This window comes from Bos mutus, chromosome 4 (genome assembly GCF_027580195.1).
Source record: "Bos mutus isolate GX-2022 chromosome 4, NWIPB_WYAK_1.1, whole genome shotgun sequence".
Lineage (NCBI taxonomy): Eukaryota > Metazoa > Chordata > Mammalia > Artiodactyla > Bovidae > Bos > Bos mutus.
In genome coordinates, this window is record NC_091620.1 from 74,154,193 (window position 1) to 74,177,575 (window position 23,383).

The window sequence follows — 23,383 nt, forward strand, 5'->3', positions numbered from 1 at the left end:
AAAGAACCCGCCTGCCAGTGCTGCTGCTGCTACTGCTGCTAAGTCGCTTCAGTTGTGTGCGACTCTGTGTGACCCCATAGACGGCAGCCCACCAGGCTCCCCCATCCCTGGGATTCTGAAAGCAAGAACACTGGAGCGGGTTGCCAGTTCCTTCTCCAGTGCATGAAAGTGAAAAGTGAAAGTGAAGTCGCTCAGTCGCGTCCGACTCCTAGTGACCCCATGGACTGCAGCCCACCAGGCTCCTCCATCCATGGGACTTTCCAGGCAAGAGTACTGGAGTGGGGTGCCATTGCCTTCTCCGGCCTGCTAGTGCAGGAGGCTTAAGAGACATGGGTTTGATCCCTTGGTGGGAAGATCTCTTGGAGGAGGGCATGGCGACTCACTCCAGATTCTTGCCTGGAGAATCCCATGGACAGAGGAGCCTGGTAGACTCCAATCGATAGTGTCCCAAACAGTTGGACACGACTGAAGTGACTTAGCATACATGCACACATTGTTATTCTTACTAGACACTGACATTTGGATTCCATAGATACCTTGAATTCAGTATATACTGAAATTAATTTGACATTTCCTCCAGATTGGTCTGCTTTATTGCAGTTCTTGTCAGTGACATATTCAACCCAGTCACTAAACAGAGACCTAAGTAATAATTCTTTGCTCATTCCTTCATCCATGTGTACACTTAATGTGTCTAAGACCAATTTATTTTATCTTTTTAATATCTCTTAAACCAGCTCTTTTCTTTGTGTACCTATAGCTATATCTTTGGTTCAAGCCTTCCATACATGTATGAAAGTATTCTTCAATAAAAACCTAATTTTTTCCTCCCAGCATCAGTTCCTGTAACTGCCTCCATTTGCTGTGTTGAACCTACTTTCAAGGCCCTCCATGATCTGACCCTATCTCTCTTTCCAACTTATCTCTGCATGTAGGCTCTCTTCATCCTCCCCACCCTCACCTAATAGCAAACTCTCTACTTCAGCCTTAACCAAACATGCCATCCTGTCTAAGCCAGTTTCTTTCCCCAGAATCCACTTCTCATATTACTGATGAAATTGCACTCATCCTTAAAGATCCAGTTTAAATCTCTCCTCCATCATTTGTATTTTTATCCCTAATCCATCTTATACTTATGAATTAAGGTTAGTTTACCTTATTGCATTGTCATGTGTTATCTTCTACATGTATTTCTTCCTGCACTTTGAAACCCTTGGTCAAGCATAAATTGGGTCATTTTTACATTCCCAGAATCTGACACAGTGTCTGGCACTTAGTAGGTACTCAGAGATTAGTTGAAGGAATGAATGACCCATGTAGAAGAGGTGTACCTTTCCCAGATTGTCTAATTACTTTTATTTCTTTAATTGCCAGCCAACATTCATCTCCTATATCCCAAGAATGGTTTTTACAATCATACTTAAACATTGTGCATTTCTTTTGCATTGCATTTTGGACTTTGTTAGGAATAGCCCTACTTAATTCACGGTTGGATGAATATTATTTTAAATGATGTTCATTGCATTGCTCAGTGTACCCTTTCTAAGAAACCACAAGAGAAACTTCTTTTAAGTCTCTATATGTGAAATAGGTACCCCTCTTCTGAACAATGTGTGTGCTTTTTTTGTATAAACTCTTCAACTTATGTAACTTTTTAGTTTCAGAACCAAAGTTAAGACATCAGAGTATGCATCTTGCATATTTATCTCCCCTGGATGTATTTTTCCTATCCTGATTTGATATTACCTTTCTACATGTTACTGTCTTGTTTGATTGCTAACAAAGGTTAGCTGCCTTATTTTATAAAAGGTGAATTGTACAATTTATCCTTAGCTGCATAAAGGAAAGTGAAAAGGTAAAATGAAGACGCTGACATATGTACAAGTAACTAAGAGGAGAGGGAACAAAGGAGAACATTAGAAGTTTCTAACAACAATGGTTTGAGCAATAATATCTTACTGATGTTATCCATAACCAATCATCTAACATTTTTGGAGCAACTGTGTGCCAGATGTTGGTAGGCATGGGGGTGCAGAGATATACAAATTGCTCACAGGAGCTCACAGTCTTGTCAACTCTAATTTCTATTCTGGCCTTTAGAATTATGTCTGAGATACAGAGAGGATCAGTTAAGTTCAGTCTCTCAGTCGTGTCTGACTCTTTGTGACCCATGGACTGCAGCACACAAGGCTTTTTGGTCTATCAACAACCCCCTGAGCTTGCTCAAACTCACATCCATCGAGTTGGTAATGCCATCCAACCATCTTATCCTCTGCCGTGCTCTTCTCCTCCTGCCTTCAATCTTTCCCAGTATCAGGTCTTTTCCAAGGAGTCAGTTCTTGGCATCAGGTGGCCAAAGTATTGGATTTTCAGCTTCAGCATCAGTCCTTCCAATGAAAATTCAGGATTGATCTCCTTTAGGATGGACTGCTTTGAACTCCTTGCAGTGCAAGGGAGTCTTGTACTTTTCTTTTGCATTGCAAAAGAGTGCAAGGGACTCTTCTCACTTTCCTTTATGTAGCTAAGGATAAATTGTACAAGAGTCTTCTCCAACACCACAGTTTAAAAGCACCAATTCTTCAGCACTCAGCTTTCTTTATGGTCCACCTCTCACATTCATACATGACTATTGGGAAAACCACAGCTTTGACTAGACAGACCTTTGAGGATACCCTTTCCAAAAGGGACACATTCCCCAGCCCACAAGAAATAACTCTTTTAGTTAGAACCATTTCACGCCAGTCAGAATGGCTGCTATCCAAAAGTCTACAAGCAATAAATGCTGGAGAGGGTGTGCAGAAAAGGGAACCCTCTTACACTGTTGGTGGGAATGCAAACTAGTACAGCTACTATGGAGAACAGTGTGGAGATTCCTTAAAAAACTGGAAATAGAACTGCCTTATGACCCAGCAATCCCACTGCTGGGCATACACACTGAGGAAACCAGAATTGAAAGAGACACATGTACCCCAATGTTCACTGCAGCACTGTTTATAATAGCCAGGACATGGAAGCAATCTAGATGTCCATCAGCAGATGAATGGATAAGAAAGCTGTGGTACGCAGCCATTCTGACTGGCATGAAATGGTACCTCATAGTGGTTTTGATTTGCATTTCTCTGATAATGAGTGATGTTGAACATCTTTTCATGTGTTTGTTAGCCATCTGTATGTCTTCTTTGGAGAAATGTCTATTTAGTTCTTTGGCCCATTTTTTGATTGGGTCATTTATTTTTCTGGAGTTGAGCTGTAGGAGGTGCTTGTATATTTTTGAGATTAGTTGTTTGTCAGTTGCTTCATTTGCTATTATTTTCTCCCATTCTGAAGGCTGCCTTTTCACCTTGCTAATAGTTTTGTTTGTTGTGCAGAAGCTTTTGAGTTTAATTAGGTCCCATTTGTTTATTTTTGCTTTTATTTCCAATATTCTGGGAGGTGGGTCATAGAGGATCCTGCTGTGATGTATGTCAGAGAGTGTTTTGCCTATGTTCTCCTCTAGGAGTTTTATAGTTTCTGGTCTTACATTGAGATCTTTAATCCATTTTGAGTTTATTTTTGTGTATGGTGTTAGAAAGTGTTCTAGTTTCATTCTTTTACAAGTGGTTGACCAGATTTCCCAGCACCACTTGTTAAAGAGATTGTCTTTAATCCATTGTATATTCTTGCCTCCTTTGTCAAAGATAAGGTGTCCATATGTGTGTGGATTTATCTCTGGGCTTTCTATTTTGTTCCATTGATCTATATTTCTGTCTTTGTGCCAGTACCATACTGTCTTGATGACTGTGGCTTTGTAGTAGAGCCTGAAGTCAGGTAGGTAGATTCCTCCAGTTCCATTCTTCTTTCTCAAGATCACTTTGGCTATTCGAGGATTTTTGTATTTCCATACAAATTGTGAAATTATTTGTTCTAGCTCTGTGAAGAATACTGTTGGTAGCTTGATAGGGATTGCATTGAATCTATAAATTGCTTTGGGTAGTATACTCATTTTCACTATATTGATTCTTCCAATCCATGAACATGGTATATTTCTCCATCTATTAGTGTCCTCTTTGATTTCTTTCACCAGTGTTTTATAGTTTTCTATATATAGGTCTTTAGTTTCTTAAAAAACTGGAAACAGAAATGCCTTATGATCCAGCAATCCCACTGCTGGGCATACACACTGAGGAAACCAGAAGGGAAAGAGACACGTGTACCCCAATGTTCATCACAGCACTGTTTATAATAGCCAGGACATGGAAGCAACCTAGACGTCCATCAGCAAATGAATGGATGAGAAAGCTGTGGTACATATACACAATGGAGTATTACTCAGCCATTAAAAAGAATACATTTGAATCAGTTCTAATGAGGTGGATGAAACTGGAGCCTCTTATACAGAGTGAAGTAAGCCAGAAAGAAAAACACCAATACAGTATACTAACACATATATATGGAATTTAGAAAGATGGTAACAATAACCCTGTGTACGAGACAGCAAAAGAGACACTGATGTATAGAACAGTCTTATGGACTCTGTGGGAGAGGGAGAGGGTGGGAAGATTTGGGAGAATGGCATTGAAACATGTATAATATCATGTATGAAATGAGTCGCCAGTCCAGGTTCAATGCACAATACTGGATGCTTGGGGCTGGTGCACTGGGACGACCCAGAGGGATGGTATGGGGAGGGAGGAGGGAGGAGGGTTCAAGATGGGGAACACATGTATACCTGTGGTGGATTCATTTCGATATTTGGCAAAACTAATACAATATTTTAAAGTTTAAAAATAAAATAAAATTTTAAAAAATCTATAGATAAAAATTACATATGTATAAATATAGCAAATAATTTTATAATACCCACAATTATTCAGGTCCTCTGTTATATCCATGCCCTCTTAAAAGTTAAAAGTTTTCACATTGCATGTAATTGACACAGTGCCTATGGAAAACAATATGGAGGTTCCTCAAAAAAACTAAAAATAGAACTGCCATATGATCCAACAACAACAACAAAAAAAGAAAGCTGTGGTACATATACACAATGGAGTATTTATTACTCAGCCATTAAAAAGAATACATTTGAAAAAAAAAAGAATACATTTGAATCAGTTCTAATGAGGTGGATGAAAGTGGAGCCTATTATACAGAGTGAAGTAAGCCAGAAAGAAAAACACCAATACAGTATACTAACACATATATATGGAATTTAGAAAGATGGTAACGATAACCCTGTAGGTGAGACAGCAAAAGAGACGCAGATATATAGAACAGTCTTTTGGACTCTGTGGGAGAGGGAGAGGATGGGATGATTTGGGAGAATGGCATTGAAACATGTATAATATCATGTAAGAAATGAACCATCAGTCCAGCTTCAATGCAGGATACTGCATACTTGGGGCTGGTGCACTGGGACGACCCAGAGGGATGGTACGGGGAGGGAGGTGAGAGGGGGGTTCAGGATGGGGAAACACATGTATACACGTGGCAGATTCATGTTGATGTATGGCGAAACCAATACAATATTGTAAAGTAATTAACCTCCAATTAAAATAAATAAATTTTAAAAAAAAGAATATAGACTAAGCTTCTTTGGCATATGCTTAAACTGCAGGTGGCATAAATGGCTAGAAGTGTATTTATTTCTCAGTAATGAAGCAATCTGGAGGTAGGTGATCCAGGGCTGGTGGAGTGGCTCTCTGTGTACAGCACATAGCTTCCATATCTTGGGACCATGTCCTCACAGCCTAATGGGTAGAGGGTCAAGAAGCATGCCCACTCCTTTGAAGGGCATGACGCGGCTCTGAAAGTGGCCCACATCATTTCTGTTCACCTTCCGACAAGCAGAATTTAATACCTTTGTCCCAGAAGCTGCAGGGGACACTATCAAATACACCTTTAACTGGGGGCTGCAGTCCAGTGGAAATACATAAGGGAAGAATAGATATCAAGAGACCTCTAACAAATTTCTACTAACAGTAGCAAGAAGGTTTCTTCTTGTTCCTGTTCTTCTTATTAGTGATATTAGTATTGTTGTTGTTATTATTATTATTATTGGATGATGGTGATTTTAATGATTTTTCTGCCCGCTCTGAACATTATTTAAAGGTCATATATGACCAGGCTAAAGGTCACTTTATAGTTGCACTTCCTGTCCCATCTACGAACTTCATCTCTTAAAGTTCTCAAAAATCTATGATTTTTAAAATTTTATTTATTTTAATTGGAGGCTAATTACTTTACAATATTGTAGTGGTTTTTGTCATACATCGACATGAATCAGCCATGGGTGTACAAGATATAAGATTTTTTAAAAATTAGTACATAGTAGTAGTATTTTAAAAAAAAATAGCAGTTCACCAGCGATTCAGATGTTACATTGTTCTACACTCTGATTTTTCACTTAAAACTTTTTTCATATCATAAGCCAAGTATATGAGAAAGTACATGAGTATCTACCCCCAGAAAAGGTAAAGCAAGACAATGAGTCACAGGTTTTAGTGTATAAGATCCCATTATTGACAGCTCCTAGAAGAAGTCTTACTGAAAGAGTTCTCTGTTCCCCATTTGTAGGTTACAAAAATATTTTTTAGTTTTGCTCCTCTTTCATGTATTTTAGAATATGAGTGATGATAAATTGTTATGAGACACAAATCAAATTGAGATGGGAAATAGGAGAGGAAGGGAAGAGAAAAATGCTTTCTAATATTGCTGATTCTGTGTATAATTTAACTATCTTTAAATATTAAGTAATCTTTTATACTGATCATAAGTATATTCCTGAATACACAGAGAACTATTTTCACTCTAAATTTATAACATTTTTGGAAGCTTAATTATCATACTTGAAGGTCAAATGGTGCTTTATTGCAATAAAATACAAAAAAGTAATAAAGAAATTATTCCTGGGGAGATGAAAGTCTAGGTTCATAGCTCATTAAATGGTAACTTCACAGACTGTGTCTAATTTGTCATATTTAGCTTTGGAAGTTTCATACATTTGAATTTCAAATTAGGTGAAGAGATACCTGAGGCAAAACTACTTAGGGCCTTTGAATTCTAAAATGATTCAGGAGCTATAGTTCCCATAATCAAATACCTGTATTTGTAAAAAATTCCTAGCATCTATATAGTGCTTGCCTTAATTCAAAGATTTTTAAAAAATAATCAATGATATTAACACAAAGTTCATTAACCACTCCCTCAATTCGTTTTTAGGCAACCCTTTCTTTTTCTTCCCAGCATATTGAAATTGCCATCCTTTGCAGTAAATAATGTATTGAACATGTTGACTGAAAAATACTTTGGAGTCACATGGTTACTCAAAAGTTTCCTTCAAAATAATTCATTTGAAAGAAAAACACTTGTGAAAAGAACAGCTTTTGGAGGAATTAAATGCAACCCCATTCTTTCTAATGTGTTTATTCTAGGCCACTGTGATCTCATGAGATGCTAGTGGCCTCAACTTTTGAAAGAGCATAAACACAGAAATCCTTTTAAGAAATGAAGCTTTTCTTTCAGCATATAATTTGTCTCTTGGACAAATTGAATTGATGATAGGTTTTCCTTTAATATGGAGAAACTATATAATTATCCATATTTATGATCCATGTTTATGATATTTACTAAAAACACCAAAAGATTTAAGCTGTTAGAATGCAATTAAGAGAAGCATGGCTGTGAGCTCCAAGATCCAAATGACATCACTGGCTTCCTGTTTCAGTTCAGTTCAGTTCAGTTGCTCAGTCGTGTCCGACTCTTTGCGACCCCATGGGCTGCAGCACATCAGGCCTCCCTGTCCATCACCAACTCCCGGAGTATACTCAAACTCATGTCCGTTGAGTCGGTGATGCCATCCAACCGTCTCATCCTCTGTCATCCGCTTCCCCTCCCACCTTCAATTTTTCCCAACATCAGGGTCTTTTCCAGTGAGTCAGTTCTTCACATCAGGTGGCCAAAGTATTGGAGTTTCAGCCTCAACATCAGTCCTTCCAATGAATATTCAGGACTGATCTCCTTTAGGATGGACTGGTTGGATCTCCTTGCAGTCCAAGGGACTCTCAAGAGTCTTCTCCAACACCACAGTTCAAAAGCATCAATTCTTCAGTGCTCCGCTTTCTTTATAATCCAACTCTCACGTCCATACATGACTGCTGGAAAAATCATAACCTTGACTAGATGGACCTTTGTTGAAAAAGTAATGTCTCTGTTTTCTATTATGCTGTCTAGGTTGCTCATAACTTTTTTCCAAGGAGTAAGCATCTTAATTTCATGGCTGCAGCCACCATCTGCAGTGATTTTGGAGCCCAGAAAAATAAAGTCAGCCACTGTTTCCACTGTTTCCCCACCTATTTGTCATGAAGTGATGGGAACAGATGCCATGTTCTTAGTTTTCTGAATGTGGAACTTGAAGCCAACTTTTTCACTCTCCACTTTCACTTTCATCAAGAGGCTCTCTAGTTCTTCGCTTTCTGCCGTAAGGATGGTGTCATCTGCATATCTGAGGTTATTGATATTTCTCCCAGAAATCTTGATTCCAGCTTGGGCTTCATCCAGCCCAGCATTCTCCTGATGTACTCTGCATAAAAGTTAAATAAGCAGGGTGACAATGTACAGCCTTGACGTACTCCTTTCTCTATTTGGAACCAGTCTGTTGTTCCATGTCCAGTTCTAAATGTTGTTTCCTGACCTGCATACAGGTTTCTCAAGAGGCAAGTCAGGTGGTTTGGTATTCCCATCTCTTTGAGAATTTTCCACAGTTTATTGTGATCCACACAGTCAAAGGCTTTGGCATAGTCAATAAAGCAGAAATAGATGTTTTTCTGGAACTTTCTTGCTTTTTCGATGATCCAGCAGATGTTGGCAATTTGATCTCTGGTTCCTCTGCCTTTTCTAAAACTAGCTTGAACATCTGGAAGTTCATGGTTCACGTATTGCTGAAGCTTGGCTTGGAGAATTTTGAGCATTACTTTACTAACATGTGAGATGAGTGCAATTGTGCGGTAGTTTGAGCATTCTTTGGCATTGCCTTTCTTTGGGATTGGAATGAAAACTGACCTTTTTTCAGTCCTGTGGCCACTGCTGAGTTTTCCAAATTTGCTGGCATATTGAGTGCAGTACTTTCACAGCATCATCTTTCAGGATTTGGAATAGCTCAACTGGAATTCCATCACCTCCACTAGCTTTGTTCGTAGTGATGCTTTCTAAGGCCCACTTGACTTCCCATTCCAGGATGTCTGGCTCTAGGTCAGTGATCACACCATCGTGATTATCTGGGTCGTGAAGATCTTTTTTGTACAGTTCTTCTGTGTATTCTTGCCATCTCTTCCTAATATCTTCTGCTTCTGTTAGGTCCATACCATTTCTGTCCTTTATCGAGCTCATCTTTGCATGAAATGTTCCTTTGGTATCTCTGATTTTCTTGAAGAGATCCCTAGTCTTTCCCATTCTGTTGTTTTCTCTATTTCTTTGCATTGATCGCTGAAGAAGGCTTTCTTATCTCTTCTTGCTATTCTTTGGAACTCTGCATTCAGATGCTTATATCTTTCCTTTTCTCCTTTGCTTTTCGCTTCTCTTCTTTTCACAGCTATTTGTAAGGCCTCCCCAGACAGCCATTTTGCTTTTTTGCATTTCTTTTCTATGGGAATGGTCTTGATCCCTGTCTCCTGTACAGTGTCACAAACCTCATTCCATAGTTCATCAGGCACTCTATCTATCAGATCTAGGCCCTTAAATCTATTTCTCACTTCCACTGTATAATCATAAGGGATTTGATTTAGGTCATACCTGAATGGTCTAGTGGTTTTCCCTACTTTCTTCAATTTAAGTCTGAATTTGGCAATAAGGAGTTCATGGTCTGAGCCACAGTCAGCTCCTGGTCTTGTTTTTGCTGACTGTATAGAGCTTCTCCATCTTTGGCTGCAAAGAATATAATCAATCTGATTTCGGTGTTGACCATCTGGTGATGTCCATGTGTAGAGTCTTCTCTTGTGTTGTTGGAAGAGGGTGTTTGTTCTGACCAGTGCATTTTCTTGGCACAACTCTATCAGTCTTTGCCCTGCTTCATTCTGTACTCCAAGGCCAAATTTGCCTGTTACTCCAGGTGTTTCTTGACTTCCTACATTTGCATTCTAGTCCCCTATAATGAAAAGGACATCTTTTTGGGGTGTTAGTTCTAAAAGGTCTTGTAGGTCTTCATAGAACTGTTCAACTTCAGCTTCTTCAGAGTTACTGGTTGGGGCATAGACTTGGATTGCTGTGATATTGAATGGTTTGCCTTGGAAACGAACAAAGATCATTCTGTCGTTTTTAAGATTGCATCCAAGTACTGCATTTCGGACTCTTCTGTTGACCATGATGACCACTCCATTTCTTCTGAGGGATTCCTGCCCGCAGTAGTAGATATAATGGTCATCTGAGTTAAATTCACCCATTCCAGTCCATTTCACTTCGCTGATTCCTAGAATGTCGACATTCATTCTTACCATCTCTTGTTTGACCACTTCCAATTTGCCTTGATTCATGGACCTGACATTCCAGGTTCCTATGCAATATTGCTCTTTATAGCATCGGACCTTGCTTCTATCACCAGTCACATCCACACAGCTAATGTTAAATATCCACAAAAAACAATACCCAGCTGTGGATATTTAACATTAGCTGTGTTTAAAAGTTTGGGAAGAGACTGATAACTGGTTACTTTCATATTATAGTGGAGGTCAGATTAACTCACACTGAGTGAAAAATAACAAACTATTAAAAAAAAAAAACTCACCTTCCAAAAATGTGAACATATTCCTTAGTAACTTCAACTCTTGCAACTCTGGACCCAGCACCAGCACACTGGTATGTTAACATACGTGGGCTGAGTCCTGTTGTTCATTTACTCAACAAAGTGTCAGTACATGCTCTTTGTACTTGTGTTTTAAAATGGATGAATAATAACCTTGTTTAAAGAAATAAGAAAGCATATTTTTCTTTGAAAACTTTGCTACTGAATTTACCTTTTTCATGTTAGATCTCCTCAGTCTTCATGATGTGAATTTATTTGTTGTAAGTTGGATCTCTTTACAGTTGTTTCACATAGTAATCCTTCACTATTCCTTGCATAATGATCTTTATCAAATTTGCACCAATATGAGTTCCTGTATTCATTCAAATCAATTCTAGTCTTTTTCTTGTAATTCATGGAGATTAGTAAACCATTTCAAGAATAGCAATGCTGAGTAAAAGGGAAGCTCTACCACAAGGAATGTATTTTTTTTTAATAAATTTTTAAGTACGTTCTAAAAACAATGATTCAGGTTTATTTTATTTTCAACTATATTAGCTTATCAATTAAAAAATCCATTCTCATCTTCTTTATATAGCCCATGAAATTTCAGTGAAATTACATACCTAATATTCAGGTCATTTAAAAGTAGCATTTTGGAAAACATTTGGCTAAGGAAAGACCTAGAATAACACTAAAGCATTTCATTTTTTATATAAAGCTTTATATTTTACCAAAACAATCTGTGTGGGCCCAGCTACAGAATTTGGAGGATGAGTAACTTTTCAGTAGCACTATCACAAACACTGAAAGGAATCTGGAAAAATAAATCACTAGTGCACATTTATGAGTGACTTGGATTCTTACGAACATTTATTACCTATCTAGTATGAAAAGACTATATTATGCTTTTAAGTTTTAAAAGTTTTTGGATTTCTCAACTAAAAACAAGTCAGAGTTTGGCATGCTTTCAATCCTAATCCTTTGCTGAAAACATGCTTTTAAAAAACATGGAGGCTTTGGTAAGACTCCATCATGATTCTTACATTGTGTTGACTTGTTTCACTTTATTTTTTAAAGCCAAGTAGAATCTTCATTTTAACTTACCTGTTTAACATTTCACTTTTAATCTGTGGTTTTGACAGAGTTGACTCATTTTGGTGACATTTGGCATACTCCTTAAGTTACCAAGATACAACTTTAGCTCAATTTCCAATTTAGTTAAGTTACTTTAAATTGTCAAGCTTTACAAAGAACATCGTTTTTTAGTTTTTGTGCCTCAATGACATTAACTTTGTGGGTAAAGATTACAGAGATGTTCTAATGTCTTCAACAAGATCTAGAGTTCATTGAAACATGAATCTATTTATTCTTTATGTTACATGTTATATTAACCAAGATAGTGATGTTGCCATCTTGCCTAGGATTAGTAAAAATTAATAGATATCCAAAATTATGAGTTGGTTTGTTTATGCATTGCCAGTACTCATGGAACTCCTTGGAGTGATCTGTGAAATCCAACTGCAGGATATGATATCCCATGATAACTATACTTTAATTCTAAAACATTATTGAAAGTTTGGCCTCTGACTATTGCATGGTTTATAAGAGTTTGCAAGATCTTGGTGGAAACTTCCTATTAATCTGAATTGACCCAACATTTATGGAAAGACAAATGATTTCATAAGTAATCAAGGGTTTCTGTAAACCAAAATGAACTCCTGGTATTCTCAGAAGTGAATTTGTTCTGTAGTGTAGGGTGTACAACTAATTGTTTTTGTGAATCTAGAAATATCCAGATTTGTTAACAGCTCTGTTTGGTGAGTCCCTCACAGTGTAAACTTCTATCCAACCATTATATATATAGTCTCACCAGTGAAGCTATGTGCATGTGTGCTAAGTCGCTTCAACCATGCCCAGTTCTTTGTGACCCTTTGGACTGTAGACCAAGCTCCTCTGTCCATGGGATTCTACAGGCAAGAATACTGGAGTGGGTTGCCACGCCCAGGGGATCTTCCCAACCTATAAATCGAACCTGCATCTCTTAGGTCTCCTGCACTGGCAAGCAGGTTCTTTACCACTAGTGCCACCTGGGAAACCCACTAATGAAGCTAAATCAAGGACCATATTATGAAGTTCTCCCCCTCAGTTACCTTTCTGAGTACAGAACAACTCCAGGTTGTTGTTGTCTTCCTGTCCCTTCAATCTCCTCTGACAACTAGCAGGGCCCTCACTTTCAGCGCATCCTCCCCTGTGTCTGCCTGTGATCATCATCTGACCTAGTCTTCTTAGCACGATTCAGAGGCACTTGGAAGAATTAAGATGTCTTATACTTCTGTTAAACATGTGTCCTATCCTATTTTCTCCAAAGCCAGAGCCTATTTCTTTAGGAACATTTTTGTTCTTTCTCATTTTTAGAAACAAAGCTTCCCAGTTTAAGCCATTTGGCAACTTTATGTGGTAGCTACTATCAGTCATGCAATTTCAGATTCAAAGGAATTGTGAAATTAGACCAAAGTTGATGATGGGTGGGGGCAGTCTAGAGTCCTTGGAGAGGCAGAGAATTAGAAACAGACCAACAGAACATTGATATAAAACATTCAGTCGATCTAGAAGGATGAGTCAGTTCAATGGAAAGGAGCAGGAACTGTATGCTTGGAGGTATGCCACTACACGCATTGGAAGATTGACAAGCTAGGATCTTTCTGAAGCATACATTTTATACTTAATAAAGGAAAGAGTTAAGACCTTTTTGGAAAATTAATATAATTCAGGATCTTAGTAATTCATCCAAATCAGTAGTATGAGGCAAAGCAAGTACTAGTATCCAAGTGGGAGTGTAATATATGTTGTTGAACTATATTATACTTCTTCAGGCTACTTACTCCAATTCTTCTGTGGTCTATTTATTCCGATAAATTTAGAAAAGGTGGTGAACTTTCTACAAGCTTACAAAATTCAGAAAGGATGGTGAACTTTCTACAAGCTTACAAAATTCTTTTACACTGCGTAAAACTAGGTTGATATAGTTGCTTACTGAGAGATGATTAAAATAAGCTTCCCAGGTCCATTACTTTACTAGATTTTGGACCAAATATATATGTGTATTATACTATACACATTAGACTATTTTTCAAGGAAAAATACTTTTCATTTCACCAAGTTTAATGTGTACTATGTTCCTCTTTTTGAGGAAATAATGTTTAGTTATCTCAGACAGTGGGTATATTTTGTAAAAAGCACACTGAGTCTTCCTAACTAGTGATTGAAAACATAAGTTTGTTGAGTTAAATCCAACTGGACATTAGTTGGGTGTTTAAACTATCCAAACTGCTTATACTAAAGAACTTTAACAACATTATGAGTTTATTTTGGCATTTTTCAAACATTTGGATCTTTAGTTATTATTTTCCAAAATATCATAAAATACATTACAACTAAGAAAGAAAATAGCATTTGATTCAATTAAGTATTTATTGAGAATCTATTACCAGCTTTAGGCTGATGTCTTCAGTGGGCATATTTTATGTCTTTGAGGAACTTATTTCTTATTGGGATAAAAGATATATACTTACTATAGATAACAGTTTTGCATGCTATAAAAGTAAGAATTGTATCATGTGATCAAGACAGTTATTTTTGATGCTGGCTTTCTGTTAGAATCAGCTGAGGAGGTTTTAAAAATACAAATTCCAAGTTTCCATTCCCAGAGATTCTGATTCAGAGGATGATTTCTAAATGGCCCTTCCATGATGATTATTTTGGAGGTGATTCAGTGAAAAATGCCATGTGCCAAAATAATTTTGGAAAGAAAGATATCAATTTGGATAGACTCCTTAGATTAAAATAGACTAATACATAATATTCTCTTTATTGCATCTAGGTCTTAGTAATCAGAGTCATTTAAAATTTATAGGTAATTTAATTGATGTCTCTGCAGATGTTTTGTTACATTTATCTAACTATTGTACTGACTAGAAAATATTTCTAACTGATAATTGCAATAAGACAAACATCTCTAGTTTGAATTACAAACTACAAACTTAACTGTGGATTTTTCATCTAACATAACTGAAGCACTGATAATTGTGATAGAAACTAATTTTTTAATACCTAGCTAAATTTCTTCTTTAATGAATGTAAAAGATGTTAAAATATCTGTTATAGTTCTAATTTTTAGATAAGTGAATTGGCAACATTTCTTCCTAGATTTAGGAATCCACTGAGAAAAAAAAAATCACCAAAGTGTCAGTTGGCCAGTATCCCTTATTTCCTAACTCTTACCAGAGTGCCTGTTCTTAAAATGCATATTTGAACAGGTACTCCTTTGCTGATAAATGTTCAGGAGATCATCATGCTTTCATAGTAAAATCCAAACTCCTTAGCATTCAGTTTCATAATCTTGGCCTTCCAATCTTCCCAACTTCACTTTACTACCCCCTCCTCCGAAACTTTGTTCATGTCATGCTGAAATAGTTGTACTTGTTCCAAAAGACCATTCTCTCCTACTTCTCAGTGCCATTTCACTTTCACTCCAGAAAGAAACACCTCTTCCCTCTCCTACCCCAACCTGTCTCCTCCTGCTAGTCTTTCACAACTCAGCAGCCTCTCCTGACCACTGTCTTCTCCTGGGCAGCCTAGAATTAGTATCCTTCATTTGTGCCCTTCTCACCCTATGACCTCTAAACACTATCCCATAGCACTTATTACACTATACTGTACTTATCTCCACCAGATGGTAAGCTCTTTGAGAGCAAGGAGGGTGCTTTTTGTCCCTATACTACTGCACACCCAGAATGGCCCATGGTATGTAATGGGTGCTCACGTTACATTCGTATTGTAAGTTTCAAGGAATACCTGACTAAACTTGTATGATAAATAACTATCCTGTGTGTAAGGAGTTCTGCTTTTCACTTTAGGAGTAATGCATGACTTTTAAATATAACAACTAACTAGTGAGTTGGACATCTTATTTTAGGACGTTAATTGACATTTTCTTCTTAGTCCTCTAAAAAGTTCTATCTAGCTCTTTATTTGTTTAGTATGGCTTAAGTTTTATAACCATATTTGTGATTGTTTATTAATGGATTTTGCTTTTGCTGCTAATAAATCATCTTTCCATTTTTCTCTCTTGGTCCAGCTCCAACAGAGGCCACTGTGCACCCACATCTAGGTGAGTATTTGAGACTCCAGTGTCACTGACCTCAGCGCTAGATCTACTTGTTTCACTCCTTTGCCATGTGAGCAGGGCATACAGAGATGAGGAAACTCTCTGCCCTCTCTGATTCTCTGATCGTTCATTGAAATAATACTCAGGTCCAGATTATACTTTAACCTGAGATCTCACTGAGGAGGTGATCCAAAAGTCCAGTTTGGGCTAATGGAAGGACTTTTGAACCTGTTGCTGCATTTATCCTTAGAATCCAGTTGGATCTGGTCTTTTGGCATAGGATTCTAATGCTGAATTTTCCCCTAAGCCTCTACCCATCATAAATAGTAGAGCATGGAGGCAATAGGCAAGGAGCTATGAGTGTGGAAGCAGATCTGAGATATCTGCTTAAACCAGTGTTGTTGTTGTTCAGTTGCCAAGTTGTGTTTGACTCTTCACAACCACAAGGACTGCAGCACACCAGGCTTCCCTGTCCCTCACCATCTCCCAGAGTTTGCCCAAGTTCATGTCTGTTGAATCAGTGATGCCATCCAACCATCTTATCTTCTGTCAACATCTTCTCCTTCTGCCTTCAATCTTCCTTCTGCCTTCTCCAACATCTTCTGTCTCATCTTCTCCTTCTGCCTTTAATCTTTTCTGGCTTCAGGGTCTTTTCCAATGAGTTGGCCATTCGCATCAGGCCAAAGTATTGGCTTAAACTAGCACTAGCTTGTAAAAAGAGAAATAATTTGGCCATTTCTTCAAAAACTAAAATGAGATTGTCTAAATAACTGGATGCTTTGTTTAATAGCACCATGTAAAGTTGCTTCCTCTCATTTTTCTCATGATTTTTTCATTCTGACATGTATTTAGTGGGCTGCAGTTCTTGAGGCAAGATTGTACAGTATGGATTCTGGAGCCAAATAAACTGGATTTATGTCACCTCTGCCACTTGGCTTGCATGGTGATATTGGGCAAGTTACTTAATCTTTCTATGCCTGTTTCCTCACCTATAAAATAGAAGTAATGATAGTACCTACCTCCTGTGGTTGTTATGAGGATTAGATGAATTTGTATTTCTAAAGCATAGTCAGGGATATATATATATATATGTAATAATAATATTTGGAAAGAAGGCAATACATGAACAAATAACCATAGAGGCTTACCCATGACTCTGTAAAAAATCTTTGGAAAGCAAATGATCTTTAAGAGTTAAATTTCTCATATATGACAGTGAAGACTGATTTTAAAAGCAGTTTCCTACACACACTATTTAATAAGAATGAAAAGAAATCATCCTAGCTGACTCCAGCCTTTTCAGCTGTCTGTCACTGTGGGACTTGCAGATGGGTCAGTATTTGTCTCTTGGGCTTTCTCTTTCAACCTATAAACCCAATTAATTTATTTTTCTCTTTGGAAAATCTGCCTTGAGAAGCTCTACTTTTATGTAATGCTACAGCTTGGGGCTCCTCTTCTTTGGCAGATGAACGCAAGCACTTAGAAGCATGCCTTCTGGCAGCTGAGGCAGGCTGGTGACCCACAGTGGCCCAGCCGCATCTCAGCCATATTGGGTATTTGAGAGAGCAGTACCCTGTAGGCATTTCAGACACTGCATCTAATCACTCAGAGGAATCATTAAATCACTCCCAAGCACAGAAGACATCACAGTGTTCTCTCCAGTGTAAATCCATATTCTTCCTGTTGTCGAGCCTAAGGCTTTGAGTCTGAACAGCCATTTCTCTCAATACATGCTGATTCACTGGTTTTCCCGACTTCGTTATGTGCTTACCTACTGGCATACCTGATATAAAGAGGGTGAGGGTGCCTGCAGGTGGCATTGTTACCAAAGAGAATTTGCAAGTGAACTTTGTGGTATTTGGAGGTGATATTTAATCCTTCAGTCAGTTCAATAAATTATATACAAGTGAACCCCCCAAAAGGGTAAAATATCACTTTTGGAAAAAATAAAAATTTGGGGTTATGTTTTATTAATCAGATTATATGATTTTCATTTTTTTAAAAAGCATGTGCAAACTAGTCCAAACAAAATTATATAGACCCAGAGAATTTATACTAGCTCAAACAAATTTCCCAAGCAAACCATGGGAATCAGATGAGAAGATTTTCAAGCACCAAATTCACTTTTTACAATTTGTGGAGAAATAATTATCATTCCTCATACAGCTTTAAAAATGAGTCTACTTACATTGTAGCTGGCCGTGAAATTGTTTTTACTTGTCCATCCTCTATTCAATGGAAATATCACATACACTACAGTTAATGAAAACATTCTTTGCTCTTGGCATGACCTGAATTCTTCTATAACTTAAAAAGAAGTATTTAATACAATCTCAGGTGTAACAATAATATATTTAAGACTATGGATGGTTTTCTGCCATTCCTCCTGACTTCTAACATGACTTTATTTAGAAGTTTTACTTACGTGTGTAGATAATTTCTCCTATGCAGCTCTGAAGGGGAAAATGTTAACAATTTGGAACACAGTAAATTTTAAAAAATGAGTGAATATAGGGAATGAGAAAAAGCAAGTCAGGGCAAGAGGGGTAGTAAGAAAGAGAAGAGGAGATGGGTTAGTAAATAACAGCAATGTTAGCTGACAACAAATAGCCACAATGTTCTGTTCCCTTCAGTGCTCTAAAGTGAGTTAGGCACTGACTCTATTCTGGATGTGTTGAGCTGTGAGGGGCAAGTCTTATGTGACCTTTCCTTGTAGGCTAGTGCTAACCTTGGTCTTCCCACCTCTGTGAGCTGGGTGACATTTTGGTAGGGTTCTCTTTGGGGGCTCTGGTTTCCAGACTTCTAAACAGCAGAGTTATTCTTTTACTTAGTAGCTTAGGGGCACAGCAAATGCAATTAGCTGCTTGTTTAAACTTCAGTTTTAGTTTAAAATACTGTTATTCATCATAAATGTAGCATGTTGACTCTTTTGCATAGCTAAATCTATTGTTTAGTATAACCCTTTTCTAAATCTTTGTCTTCCTTTAGCTGAAATTCATAGTGACAGTATTATCCTACGAGATGATTTTGACTCCTACCACCAAAAGGAATTGAATCCAAACATATGGTAAGTTAAAGGATCATGCCTCACTTTGGTCTATAAAAGGCAAAAAAAAAAAAAAAAAAGCTTCCTTGGAGTAGTTACATAAAATTAAATTGCTCTTTAGCTCTACGTTATCAATGAGAATTGTTCAACTAAGGAACTGGGATTAATGTCACCTAGAGTATGTCTATTGTCTATTTCCTGACTTCTTTAAGAACTGAATCTAGGTACCCCTCAAAGCCATGGGTTTGGTCAGTTTTTTTCAGTAGTACAAGTTATTTACATAGAAAACATTGTGCTTTATTATGCCTAATAATTGCATTTATGTTAAAGGAAAGAAGGGAAATGACTTATCTGAAACTGACAGATTTTTTGAGTCATACTTCCAAATAACTTATATGTTACTGGATTACCTCATTTATACTCTAGTCTTTCCTTCCAAAGCTGTTTAGAGACAACCCTATGGGATTTTGGAGGGTAAAGAAAGAATTAACCAAAACACATACATTAGAAACTTATAAATGGATGCATGAATTTGTTGGCAGTTTGTTGTATTTTTCTGACTTTGGAGAAATGAGTCTATCCATTGAGAGCTATAGTCAGTCTACATAATTTGAGAGAATATCTGAATATGTTATTTTCTGTGGTACTAAATGATTTGTGTACATGAAAAAGAGTTCAAGATAAATTAGAAGCTCTAATGTAATCAGGTTGTAACCAAAACCCAAGCAATATTCAAGACTAGGAAGAGAATAACCACTTCATCCTCAAATGTCTGCATATGATATTAATTTGTTTTTCCTTATTTTCACTGTTCAACAAATATCAAACCATAGTTATTTTATTTATATAGTACATTAAAAAGGAATGTGATTCCTTCTTTTAAGTAGCTTATAGTTCAGTAGAGGATGCACTTAAAACACATTTTTAAAAAGCTTATGATTCAGGATAGAAATCCTTGAGTGTTATAAATAACATACTACAGTTCTAGAAAAGAAAGGCTGACTCTAGTGAGAGTTTCTTGGAGAAAGTAGTCCTTAACCTGAGAATTGAAGATGACATAGAGGTTTAGAAAGTCTTGATGCTTAAATACAAACAGGAACTTATGTCTTTTCTAGAAAGAAATATAGATTTAGAGAGTACAAGTATACAAAAAAATCAGACTAGACAGAGACATAGTCTTATGATTCATACACTATTAAAGAGATAACTTATCAAAAAGATTTCACTTACCTCTGAACATGTTCTAAATATAAATTTCTTAAAATAAGTTGAAAATCTTTATTAAGGAAAAGCCAAAAACTTTCTAAGCACTACTTCTATTGAAGAAAAATTCTCTCATTCTCCTCACATTTGGCTTTTTTATATGCCATTAATATAGATGTTATCAGATGATTTGTTTCTTTCAAGGCGAGTTCATTTGTGTCAAGCTAATTCATTTTCTTCAGTGAGTTTTCTTGACAAATACAAAATGTGACTTTTATGTGGTCCAAATTCTGTTATTTTTGAAATCAATAAAACGTGATTGATTTTGCTTCACCCATTTTCATGACTGATCTGGTAGATGCTTTCTTGACCGAAGTTATGGATTTTGTGTCCCACTTACTTAACCTATGGTTTTTCCTCTTGTTTAGAAAACCTTTCATTAACTTTAAAAAGCCATGCACTCCTGTCTTCTATCAAATATGCTTCAGAGTAATTTTACTTTATCCCTTATTGACCACAATCTCCTTCATCTAGTCTCCTTACGATTAAAAAGTAATAATAATAGTAATAATAACATAGGAAGCTCTCATCATTTGAGAGATGGCTTTGTTGAACATAAGTGGCAGAAGTTCTGAAATCAGGTCTGTCTGGGTGGACTTTCAAGCTAGCTACTTGCCAGCTGGGTATCTGAGAATAGTACAAAGCTTGCTTTACCTCTCTGAGCCACATTTCTTGTCAGTAAAAGTGAGCCGAGTATTTTCCTAACGCCATTATTTTAAAGTTTGATGAACCTGAAAAGGTCTGGCGCATCTCCTAATGTATTGCTGCTGCTCAGTACGAATTAGTTCCTTCTTTGCCTCTCCTATTCTCTGTCTCCTACTCTACCTTTTTGTCTCCCTCCTTCTTCCCTTTCTTTCTTCCTCCTATGCTATACTTGCATTTTGGTCTACTTGCCTCTCAGGAGCTCAGATATGATCCCAAGTCATTATTATTAAAATATTCTTCAGTCAATTTATGTAAATGAGTCCCCAAGTCTTCTCTTACTGTATTCAGATCAAAAACAGACTTCAAATTAAATATATCTATATTATATAATATATTAATGAAAATACAGTAGAATTATAGAGAAGGGAGAAACAAAGAGTATTAAATATCTTAACCCCTCCCTTAAAGTAGATGTAAGCTCCCTAAAGTTAAAAACCAATACAATCAGCTATTCCAGTGAAGTATTTCCAATAACATAACAAAGCTCTCTCTTGCTTTCGACCAACATAGGCAGTTTTTGGGCTTCCCTGTTGGCTCAGTTCATAAAGAATCCAACTGCATTGCAGGAGATCCAGGAAGATCCCCTGGAGAAGGAAATGGCAGCCCACTCCAGTATTCTTGCCTGGAGAATCCCACGGACAGAGCCTCTGGAGGGCTACAGTCCATGGCATCACAAAGAGTCGGACACGACTTGGCAACTGAACCACCACCACTACCAGGCATTTTCACTCTCCTGAACTCTGTTTTCTTGGTATACGTATTGACATGTGAGTTTTGTCCCTTATGATATTATCTTTGATTTTCTTTACCCCAATTAGAAGCCACTGAGCAGCTTTGTGAAAACCAGGAAGGGGAATCCTTACTGACAACCCATAACTTTATGCCCTTGGCACACACCACCAGATAGGAAGAAGCTCAAGGTGTACTGCTTTGGGGCAAATTCCCAAGGCTCAATATATCACTCAATAATTTGTCACAAGAGAAAAGCACTCTGCTTTTATGAGCATGTTTCTTCCATAGAGTTTGAAAATCATCATGTGCATTATTTGACTTGAAATTTTTAAGGACAAGCAAAAGGAAAAATTAAGAAACTACAGTCCCATCTGTGCAATGATGGGGAGAGAGATCAGTTTAAATTTAGTCATTCACACTTTATTTGCTTCCGTTGACTTCACCTAGTGAAATCAACTTTTTTTCCCACTTCATTTCATATTATTCTTGATATCTGAATTTCTTATCTCTTGTACAAATGACTGTACACAAAAAACAAGGGGCATACAATGATATTACTATTATAATGAATGAACGTACCAGCTAAATTATTATCCCAAGTATATGACAGTGATTGGACTAGAACCAGGAAACTTTTTTACATCAACTCAGTATTGAATCTGTCTCTCTGCTTAGCTTAAATATTAGATTTGATTTTAAAATTAATAAATGTACTTAGTGAAAACTTCAATAATATTAAAAATAATAAAAATAAACCTTCTTCCCACACTAGATCTATATTCCGTCCCTCTAGAGGAATCAACTGTTACCAGTTTCTGTCAGTCCTTCCAGAAATTATTTAGGCTTACACAAGTGTTACAGTTATGAATTCTGTCCACAAAATTGGGTATCAGAGAAATAAAACTTTCGTTATTCTTTTTAACTCAATTTCTTTTCATTGTATGCCTTCTGCTAATAGTGAAAACTAAATTTTGGTCAACTTTAGCTTCCCTTCTCCCATTTTTCTGATGTTGTAGCTAAGTATCAGAGAGCTTATTAGTTCAAAGGCAAGGGGTAGGTGGGGACACACCTCTTATTCCCCAGTCCTCTGTTCCTACAGATATCCACTAAATCCTCCCTGTCTCATCTAGTTTTTGGTGACTGGTCCGCACAGGTAGCCTTCTTGCCTGTCCTAATCACTCACTCCTTCATGATGATTGCTCCATTTGATCCCTGCTTGAAGGCATGACAACTTCTGCTGCTCCTGCGCCTGGGCTGTGAATGTGTCTGTGGTGCTCTGCTGTGCTATCATGCCACTGTGGTCTTTCTGCCTCCCTGAGGTGTGGAGTATAGAGTCCTTCTGTGCTTTGACCCCCAAAGGGGGTCTCCCTTTGGTGCTGCCAGAGAAGTGGCCTTTTATCTCCCATTCTCTCAGCCATTTCTGTTTGCTTTGTTCAAATAAAAAATGAGAGGTAAAGTTACAAGTGAAGAGAACAGCAAAACCCTTTCATGGGAATATAGTGACGCCTCAGGCTTGATGAGAGTGAGGCTTCTCCACCTTAACTTGGCCTGATGCTGGGCCACATGCAGGTAGACCTCTGGATCACAACAATAGCCACATCAGATCAAATGTACCGTTGAACCCAAGAGACTGAGAGAAAGAATGTGGATAGAGCAACACTGACTTACCAACACTGTTGACAGTTCTTCATTATCAAGTGTGTTCAGTGTGATTACA

The 23,383-nt window shown here is 37.4% G+C and overlaps 1 protein-coding gene across 1 annotated transcript in view; it reads left to right on the forward strand.

Moving 5' to 3' along the window:
* The window catches only part of RELN (reelin), a 549,751-nt gene that overhangs the window by 243,031 nt on the left and 283,337 nt on the right, over window positions 1-23,383 (forward strand). Inside the window, exons 5-6 of the mRNA XM_070369659.1 lie at window positions 15,891-15,923; window positions 18,909-18,987. Of these exons, the coding sequence (XP_070225760.1) occupies window positions 15,891-15,923; window positions 18,909-18,987 (112 nt within the window). The remainder of the gene's footprint in view (window positions 1-15,890; window positions 15,924-18,908; window positions 18,988-23,383) is intronic.